Source organism: Parambassis ranga, chromosome 5 (assembly GCF_900634625.1).
Source record: "Parambassis ranga chromosome 5, fParRan2.1, whole genome shotgun sequence".
Classification (NCBI taxonomy): Eukaryota; Metazoa; Chordata; class Actinopteri; family Ambassidae; genus Parambassis; species Parambassis ranga.
The window spans coordinates 26,034,033-26,044,785 of NC_041026.1; the positions used below are offsets into that span (position 1 = coordinate 26,034,033).

At 41.6% G+C, this 10,753-nt stretch overlaps 1 protein-coding gene across 1 annotated transcript; it reads right to left on the minus strand.

The window, feature by feature from the left end:
• Positions 1–557: 557 nt before the first annotated feature.
• mapkapk3 (MAPK activated protein kinase 3) lies at positions 558–10,658 on the minus strand. Its single transcript, XM_028405017.1, has 10 exons — positions 9,937–10,658; positions 6,494–6,633; positions 4,520–4,584; positions 4,001–4,080; positions 3,791–3,917; positions 3,547–3,622; positions 3,327–3,451; positions 3,024–3,109; positions 2,807–2,887; positions 558–1,201 (listed from the first exon to the last, which is right to left on the minus strand). The coding sequence occupies exons 1-10, from the start codon at positions 10,237–10,239 to the stop codon at positions 1,046–1,048; spliced, it is 1,239 nt and encodes a 412-aa protein (XP_028260818.1). The 5' UTR covers positions 10,240–10,658; the 3' UTR covers positions 558–1,045.
• Between the last annotated feature and the right edge of the window lie 95 nt (positions 10,659–10,753).

Genomic DNA, 10,753 nt, shown 5'->3' on the forward strand with positions numbered 1-10,753 from the left:
TTATTCTGTGTGCAGTGTATTCAAAGAGCAGAGAGAGGTCACACTCATCATGGCCGATCCAAGTAGTATAAATAGTCTAAATACTGCAGGAGGGGCATGTGATCGAAGTGGGAGAAAGGTTCTTACCATAATATCTAAACATAATAATGTTGACCTTTTGCAAGTCAAATGGCTGCGTCCCAAATAACTGCTCCACTCTGCTATTTTAAGCTGCCTGACAAAGCCTGAAAGGCACGATTACAAAAACAATAGTCAGGAGGCCCACAGAAAACACGTCTGACTTTACTTCGTGGTTTTAATTCAGATGGACATGGACAGAGTCTTTATTATCAGCTGTGCGGTCTAGCTCATGTTTTATTTTGAAAGGAAACAGCAGCCACTATTTACTCAACCTCCATGAACACACACTGCTTCTCAAAAGTGTCTCAACTAAACCATAAAGCTGAACCAACTGTTGCTGCATACAGCTGTGCTGACACCGACAGGAAGCTGTGCTGCTGCCTCTCATTGCACCATTAATAGGACGCAATGTTGAGTAAAATGAAAATACTCCTTCATGTTCAACTGTGGAGGCTTGAGTTTATTAAAAGGACAGTGAATGGTGGACTTTAATGCTGAAAGGAAGGCATGAAAAGAGAAACAATAAGACAACACAGGCAACAGTCAGTGCTCTAGCATCACAGTCCATCCACAGCTGGTGTTTTTGTCTCTGAGTGGTCTGCAATCCTGTATTCAAATACACAAAAACTCCACACGGACACACAAACAGGCAAGCTCCAAAAATGACATACGCACCTAAAAATAATTAAAAACAGGCCCACAGTGAGCAGAGCTGTTTCTACCACTCACACAAGTGGACATCATGTCTTTATATGTCCAGCTTTGACACCGGAGTTCCAATCCCTTCATTTCAAAAAACATTTCAAGTCTCTCAAGAGTCCCCAGCAGTTCTGTAAATAATTATCCTCCTATGCAATTAAACTTTTCTTCCCTGTCATGAGCTACTTTTCTTAGTCACTGGCTGGATTTTCCACCACCGGTCCTCTCACTGACTCTGGCAGATCGTGGAGCCACTCATGGCTCCAGCAGCGGCCTTCTTGCGCCTCTTGTTGAGCAGAGGGTTGCTGGAAGTGTCGAGATCCTTGATCTTCACCTGGTCGTAGTCCACGCGCATGGTCGCTAATGCACTGGTCATCTCTTCCTGTTAGAGACGAGGTGGAGAATCAGACGTGGCAGAGTATTCATTCAGCCAAACCATTATTAACCTTTACAGAAGGAAGTACACTTTCACATTTTAACTCACAATTAACAGATTAATTTACCTATTACGCTAAATGCAAAGCAAGATCAATCAGCCAGTTAGCTTAGCATAACACAATGACTGAAAACATGTAGAAAAAGCTTGCTCTCATCTAAGAGAGCTGTACTGGTACCTGATCTATCGGTTTCCAGGATTCATGGTAAGCTAAGCTAATGATGTCAATGCCAAAACATAATGGAATTATAGTTTTTAATAACTTCAATTTGATTAGAAATTGAAAATAATTTGGGTTTGAACAGGTTTCCTCCTTTATGTTTTTATTTCTGAGTACGTTTTCTTTTTTCCTTGTTATTAGTTTTAGTTTTGCATCATTGGTATTACATTGTGCAAGATGTCAGAATTTCAGAATAGGTGTTACCAGATTAAAACACTCCGAGAAAGAAATTGGCCCACAGTCATGTAGACATCCCAGTGCTTCCTCATCCTTCTTGTGTTGACAGATTTGACAGAGTGATGAAAACTAAAAATGTTTCCTGTATATTTACATTTTTGTTAACTTGGTTAAGTCTTTTTCCTCATCTATGTTCATTTCAGTTAAAGTTAATTTGAGGAACAATGTATAGGGGAAAACGAGTGTGGGAACATTGTTATCACTCAGGCAAAGGTCAGGTCAGGGCTAAGTGAGGTCAGAAGGAGATGGAATGAAAACAAGACCTCAGAGTGAACTCTCAAACTTTTCATGGGCCATTTTCTGCCTATGTTGAAAGACTGCAAACTCTTGATTTTGTGCTTTTTGAAAAGTGCACTGTGAAATTTTTACGAAACAGCAACTGCTGCTGTAGAAGTGAATAGTGGCTTTTTGTGTGTATCATTTTGAAAAGATCTTTTCAAACCTTATCACTTCAGGCCTACACATTCAGCTGATGTGTAAGAGTGTGCTATTCTACTCATCATTTAGCCACTGACAGAATAGATTTACCAACAAGAACATTTTTGTAAAGTATAGAGAAGTTAACCCTACAGTGACATGATGTAAGCAGACTGGGTTCTTATTTATTTGTATCAATCAGAGTTGGAAGGAACAGCACAGGGCAGCTGAGCGTCTGTGTATGTATGCATGTGTGCTAATCTTACAACTGAGTGAGCGCTAACTCCCTCTGGTGGCCCTCTAAGAGATTTTCTAAATGCTAATACTCTATTACAATAAGGTTATTTCAATTACAATTAAAGGACTATTCTACTGATTTTACATCTATATTGTTTTCACATGTCATTTGGAGTAATACTTAAACTAATAACACTGCTGTATAACGTCTATGGTCACATAGAAGCTTTTAAAAGCTGACTTAAACTGGCCTGGTTACATCATAATGATGTCAGCAACAGTATCTCATCTGATGTTTGAATGTTTTTAATCTGAAATTTAATTTGGGAGTTTTACGGCGGTATATCTCAACTTTACTTTCTTACTCCACACTCGAGTAAATTCTCAGAAACAGGTTGTAATGACACTAAGTGACCAGAAGGGGTCATTGTTCCTCTGACCTTCACATCCTCCCACATCTCTCTGTCTTCAGTCAGGACTCGGGTGGTGTGGAGTGGAGTGGAGGGAACTACCATTGACTGCTGCAGACACACACAAATATATATACACACAAACAGATAAGTTTGTGTGTACAATACATGATACACGATGAAGAGCAGGAGAAATTACATGATGTACACAATAATGACTTTGTGTATTTGAAGCACAGATACTTACATTGATCCAGGGGTGGTTCATAAACTGAGTGATGGTCATTCTCTCATTAGGGTCTGTCTTCAGCAGCTGATGGATCAAATCTTTAGCTGGGAGGGGAAATGTATGGAAAAGGATGTTATTAGAGGCGAGACACTGAGGCATGCAAATATTGTGCAGTGTGAAGCTCGTCCTGGTCTCAGGGGCAGACAGCAAACAGGATGAATTTAGAGAGTGAGACAGTAGTGTGAGAGTCAGTGAAAGATTTTGAAAGAGCACAGGTTGGAAGAATCAGTGTGGACTGAGCATATGAGAGTTTCTTCTAACCTTCCTGTGAAACCTCGGACCACTCTGGATTAGGGAATTCGTACTGGCCCATCCTGATCCTCCTCTTCATCCCTGGAGAAATGGCCTGGCCTGTGTTGGAGTAAAATGGAGGGAAGCCGCACAGCCTGCAGAGACAAAGATGTTTCAGACAAGCAAAAACAATGAGGACATCCATATACAGAATACATGCATGCATCCCTTCAACACATCCAGTACTCACAGGATGTACATGATGACGCCCAGAGACCACATGTCACATGACTTGTCGTACTTCTCCGGACCCAAAACCTCAGGAGCTTATCACATGTGACAGACATACACACACAGGAACAACACACACAGATCAGGACTCTACACTGGGGACAAAAAGATATCGCTTTTCCTTTTCTTTAAAAAAACAAGTGTTGTTTTCTGACCTCCAAATGACTGGAGGGAAGATGGGACACTAACAGACAGTAACCTACCCACATAGTATGGTGTATAACAGGGGGTCTGCAGAGGGTTGTGTAGTGTGGTCTCCTTAGCGAAGCCAAAGTCTGTCAGTTTGAGGACCCCGTTTCTGTCTTTAGTGGTGTACAGCAGGTTTTCAGGCTGGAGACAGAGGCAGAGGAATCAGAGAGGTTGAACCCTTCATACAGGGTTCTGTGGGATCCGACTGCTGATAGTTTGTGTACCTTGATGTCTCTGTGCGCTATGTTCATGTGGTGGAGAAATTCAATGGCTGTGCCGATGTCCCTCATAATCTCAGATGCCTCTGGGAGGAAACAGATAAGCACACTCTCTCAAACCAGAAACAATATAGATGTTACACAATAAAAGAAATTATATTAATGGCATTAATGTTGCTTTTAGCAACAACTGTTAACATCTATCAGTCACACTGCAGGCTGGTGTTTTAGCTGCTGAAGATGTCAACAAAAAGCACATAAACACATCAGCTATTGTTCTAGTGTTAAAAATAGTTATATGTTGACATCACCGTACTGACTTTCTCTGAGCACCCCCAGCTGTGACTGACCTCCAGCCTCCCTGTCCTCTTTTTGTTGACACTGTTGATTTAACTATAATCTACTCTTGATGTATGAGTTCATGAAGGGAGTGAATAAATTCTTCTTATGGTGGGATCATCAACAGTGACACTTGTTTGTTCTTTCCTATTCTACGTGTCCAGTGCTGTCCTCATCAGTCCTCACCTTTCTCAGTGAAGGCCTGGTCTCCTCTGACCTGGATTCTGCTGAACAGCTCCCCTCCCTCCATACTGGACACACACACACAGAGAAATGATTCATTTGTCAACTGTTAAAAGTGCTTTTACTCTGCGGCATCACTGAAGAGAAGACATATTTACAGTCAAGGTTACACTGATTTATATTGTATTAATTACAGTTTATTGATTGGTTGGTTTTACATTATCAATGCTAGTAACTTTTGACAAATCAGGTTCTGTACAGTTCTCATACTTAAAAGACAACCAGGCATACAACTGATTGACCTTTAGCAGAGTAGTTTTTATACTGTAGATGACAATTTCCTTTCATTTCTGGGACTTTTGCCACCAAACCTGTCTTGAATCAAACATTTGTAGTTCCCAGTCCTACTTTCACAAGCACACATCACATGACAATCACTGACACCTGAAACTTTCCCTGCTGATCCTCAGATAGTCTGCATTTACTGAATGCAGGTCAGCTGCGCTTTCATCTGCGTTAAGTAAGAGTGTACTTTTTGTGGTTGAGAGATGAACAGATATCTGGGAGTAAACATGTGCTGACTAATTATCAGTGGACTGTACTGCTGTTGGTCATATGGGAAGCAGCAGTGAACCTTTTGCTGTGTGTGCGCAGTGAGCATTTACACACACAAGGTCACTACACACAGTTGATGTGTAATTAATGACAAATAGAACCACTAAGTGTAAAATTCCCATGAAGAGGAGACAGTGTTTTTCTCCCCTTGGTTTGTGGTTTCTCTGAACTATTCTGTGTTTTCCACTTTTACATGGAAATAAAAGCTCATACACAGTGATTATCAATAACATCACTGACAATGTCATCACACATGACAGAGAATCTGATCTGTCTCAGCATCAGTGCAGACGTCCTCACCTTGTCTTGTCGGGCTGAGTGACCTTTAGCTTGTATGAATGTTGAGCTCTGAGTGGCACAGAGATTATGCTGTCTGTCTCACTGCAGACACGTCAACTTTCAATTATAATTTAAACTGTAGTATTGAGAAATTGTATTATTATTTATGATAAAATCAATGTTTTCATTTAACTGTAGAAAAAAACAGATGTTTTTTATTCATAATTTATTTTAATTTAAAAGTAACAGTATACTGTACATAAAGTAACAGTTTTATAAAGACTGATAGCAGTTATTATTTTCTATATATGTCACAGTGGAATATTGGCACTGGTTACTACTTTAGTTTTCTGTTGGCATTTGTTAAAATAAGTTTGTTGTTGATCAGTTATATAAACTGTTTAAAGTTCCCCCTCACAGCTGTGGGAAGTTGTCACTGTTAGCTCTGCCTCTAGGTTTCAGGGTGAAAGATCATCATGTCCCACTGAATGTCATGTGGCTTCAGTAGATAGAGTTAGCTGTCTTTTAAGGTTAAGCAATACAATATTTTATACCTATAAAAGACTGGAGTCCATCACTCCATAAGGGCATTAATGTGATGATATCTCTGGGTATTATTTTTGTTGTTTCACTACATGGACATCCTATAAACCATGTCTTTTTCTGCCATCATTGGACCAAGCTACAGCACAGAAATCCTTTGATATCCACATATCCACCCTCCATTTTGATCTGCTGTATAAGCAACACAATCTCAGCTTGCCCGATGCTGGTGGGGACCTCTGAAACATTAAAAACAAAACCCAGTAGTCACCTGACACTATAGTTTTGTTGAGTGTACTATTCTGTGACTACCTGTACCTCTTTATGATTGTCACATGAGCTGTCTGGGCAGCCCTTCTTCTTCTTCTCATATTGGACTGACAGCAGACTAAACTGACTCACTATCCCACAGTATGGTTATAGAGGGATATTACATATGTCAAGTTACCATCAAACCTACCAATAAATATCAGGAAACAAGTGATCTTCAGTTTGTGAGTGAGTCAGTGTGTGAGTACAATGCTGAAATGTGACTCCTACCATTCCATAATGATGAGCAGGCACTTCTTCCCATGATGCATATTCTCATACAGGTTCAGAATGCGAACAATGTACGGCCCGCTTGACACTCGCCAGTGGAGCTCCACCTCTCGCCTGGATTTGGGATTGTCGTAGAGAATCTGACAGAGATGAACAGATAATTAATTACACAAATATAAACCTGGTCACACAACAGGATGTGTGGTTGCCATAAGCAGATGCAGCACACACACACACATACACACAGCAGGTGGCAGACTTTGACATAGCACATGGTCATAGTGTATTTTTGGATGTGACAGAGATGGAGTGAACTCCTGCTGTTCACAAGGCCGGTCTGGGAGCAAGCCTGGAGTACATAACACACGCAGAGAGGCTGACTCAGTGACGGACAGCACGCACCCCCATATAAATCTTGAGATTATTTATAAACTGCTAGATTAAGCTGGTAAGGGACAGTGAAGTTTCAAGGAAACACTAAATGTCAGAAATAAACTTGTTTTAGTTCACTTATGTTAAAGAGGAAGTGGAGAGCTGAGTGCACAACTGAAAGAAGAAGTCGAAGGTTTCCGGTGGCTTAACTTTTCTCATCTACAACACCATGTGTCCTACTTTGTTCCACCTCGCCCACTCAAAAGCAGTGGGCAGGGTTGTGTCTGCTCTGTCATTTATAGCTTTATGACTTCAATAAGAGGCAACAGTTTGTGAGCTGGGTTCCTTAATTTCCTGCAGTGAACCTGAATTGGCTGTAATAAAAAAGACTTTGTGGATTAAATACACAGATAGAGGATTAGAGAAAATGAGATGGATGTGAGAAGACACATAAACCAAACATTCAGATCTCAACACTCACACTAATCACATACACTGAAACACACACTTTTACATGAGTTCAACAACACATTACCATTTACTAGAATCTCATTTAACACACACACAAACCGCTCTAACATGTCTACACTCAAATATTAGTGGATGTTAGAGTGCTGGTCCATCTCCATAAAAATGTGATTTATCTTTACAACACCTAGCAATAAAACACTGTCATAAAGTCTACACCAAGAGGTCTAGAGAGTGCCGATGTAACACACTGTCTGTCAGCTGAAAACTAATGCCAGCTTGCTTACTTGCTCAGGATAATATATCACAGGTTGGTAAGATGCTTGAATGTGGACCAAAGTGGCTGACTGACTGATGTCACCTTCATTAGAATCACAGTTTTACATCATGTATCACAAAGATACAAAGATTCTTCCTAGACTTCTGTCACTTGTGAACATCCAAACAAGGCAATAAAAAACATACAATTCCTCTGTGTTATATAAGCTCCAGACAGCAGCAGGAACAATTTACCACAGAGATCCTCAACCTTAAGGGGAGAGAGACTGCAAAGTCCAATACATCTTACCCAGGCAGTGTCACACCAAACTGCTGAAACTCCTTTAAATCTCTGGGTCTCCAAGGACGCTTAATGTTCCATAATTATGGCAGCAGGCTGACCACAGACTTAATGACACACAAACACATTCATAAGAATACTTTGACTATTAATGGGAGCCTGCCTGCTCATGCAGCTTGCTAAGCTGGAAGACACTTCAGGTGCTAAAATGGAACTATAGCCTGCCAGCTTTGTGCTTGTAATAGTATTAGTAGTTAATGGAGCTGCTCAAGAGGCCTTCTGAACAGAACAGGGCTTTCTGCCTGTCCCCGACTCAGACAAATCCCAGTTAAAAGAATCTGATCACTGTAACTGAATTACATTAAAAGGATGGCAAGCCTCCAGCTTGGCTGCAAAGTAGATTAAACCTATAGCCATTAATTATGTTTAGTGCTCAGAGCAACACTTAATTAAAACACCCCCAGTGAGTGTGGTCAACTCTTTTCACACCCCTCCACACTTTTGATTATTTCCTCTTTCCTCTGTTTGTCATCAGAGATGTAAATTAGATATAACGGCAAATTTTTTACACACAAAAATCTGTCACTTGACTCGGTACAGTCCACTTTACAGGCAAACACCATCACAGAACTGTGCCGTGTCTCCTTCGCTGTCTCTGTGAGAGCCGTACTCTAAACCTTTTAACAGGTTCCTCAGAGAGCAGAGGCTGGTCAGAGGCGGATGTGGTGGGTCTGTGGTGTCACCTGGGTCACACTGACCCAGAGCAGACTTTTCCATGATGAAAGCTGAAGTCTGTCCAAGCACCTGGCAAGGCAACACGCTGCTCTATATGTATGTACTGTATATGCAGAAGGCTGCCACATGATTAAAAAACAAAAATAAATCAGCCGCTGCACCCAATAAATGTGTTGTGCTGTGGTACAGAGTGTCGGTTCTTCACAAAACCAATACCAAAATAACAACAAGCCTGAAGGCTCCTCAGCACCATACATTTGTTGTTGCTCTGTCTGCAGCTATTTCTAACAGTAATTGTTTTTTGCTCCCTTTCACTCTGACATGATGCTATCAAGCATCTTGTCCCTTTTGGCCTTTAATCTTTTGTTTGTGATTTCCTATTGCCAGGATTGCCATTTATCTCCGTTGTCACCTTCTGTTTCTCTCTCTCTATCCCAGAGCCCGGTTCTACAGCTCTGCTTGTGACACTGCTGCTGCCTGTTTGGCAGCTCAGATCCAGATGGATTACTGTAAGCCAATAAATCTCTTCGAGTCCATTGCCCAGTGGTGACAGGTGACAGCCTGGCGATGCATGCGTGTGTGTGTGTGTTTGAAGGAGTGTCTGAGTTTCCACTGCTCCCAGAATAAGGTGTCAGCATCAAAATCCATGTGTCTCTATGAAGCAGACTGTGTATAGTGTCACAGCATCTGTCTGAGGGACAACATGCCCCCCTGAGCTTGGATCTGATACTGGGATAGGCTGAACTTCCAGGAAACACAGCACCGTGATCACATCCAGGCAGCCCACATGTGACACATGGGCGCGTGGCAACATGTAGCCTACATGTCAAACCTAGTGTGAGCAGCAGGTACTGTGCATGCAAAACGTGAGCCAGTCATAGTCAGAGCACCACGAGAAAAGAATTATTCACCGTCACACATAAGGGTTTGTTTGGTTAGTCATTCTTGACCACTCCTCTGTTGAGTCCAGTACGTCTGAGGCCAAACATCTGACCCCAGAGCAGGTCACTGTTACTATTATATACTATCACTATTATATTATATATTTATTATACAGACCAAACATGAAGATGACAAGAAGCTATGTGCTCATGCATTTATATTTGCTGGCTGATGTGCAACTGTTTACAATTGAAGAAGAACCAGTTTGTAGAGAGCTGGGGCTGTCTGAGGTATTTTATCTTGTACGCACAAGTTAAACTGGACTATATTCATTATGTCAGTAAAAACCATGTCTGGGTGTAAACAGATGTGTGATGTGTACTAATCAGTTTCTAAGTTAATCAAGAGTGTCATGTGACTTCAGTACCTTCAGTGCGCACTTCTGTCCAGTCTTCTTATTATAGCACTCCAGGACTTTGCCATTGATCCCCAAACCCAGAACCTGGCTGGAGATCTTATAATCGTCCGTCACTGCGTTACGTTTTATATCCAGTTTTGGATAAACAGGCATGGGGAAGTGTGTGGACTCGGAGTCCGTGTCCTTCTTGTCAGCGTCCAGGAGAACCGGCTGCTGCTGCTGTTTCGTGTTGACAGCTCTGGAGTCCGACTCTGCCTCAGCAGGATTTGGCAGTGGCAGCGTCTTGTCCTTTCCGTTTCCATTTTGTAGCATGTTCACACCGACTTGTTGTCACAGCCAGGAAGGAGAAAGTGTGAGTAACTCACCGAAAATAGTGCGGTGACTCCCGCTGTCCCCAGGTAACTGCGCAAAGCTGGGAGGACCGCAAACGCATCTGCCGGCACCTAAGCCACTGTGAGGACTCCACGCAGACACAGTAACTCCACAGGAAGACTACACTACCGCTATGACTAAGTATTTAAATACGCGCCTATTTTTTTAAAAGTATTTTTAAGCGGCAGGACTATCTCGTCATAGGAGTCCAGAGAGTTTAAAATAATAAAAAAATAAAAAAATAAAATCCAGTGGGATGTCTTTAGAAAGCAGCAGAGACGACGATATTCTCAATATTCCGCCTGTTAGTGGTTGTTACCGCATGGCCAGTCCCCTGTCACTGTTTGTTTAAGCACCTCCCAGTCAGTCAAGTCTTATTTCTTAACTGTCCCTGTGCGGCTCCTTAAAGGAGCAGGACGGATATTAATTTCAATATACAGTTGGCACTAATAAA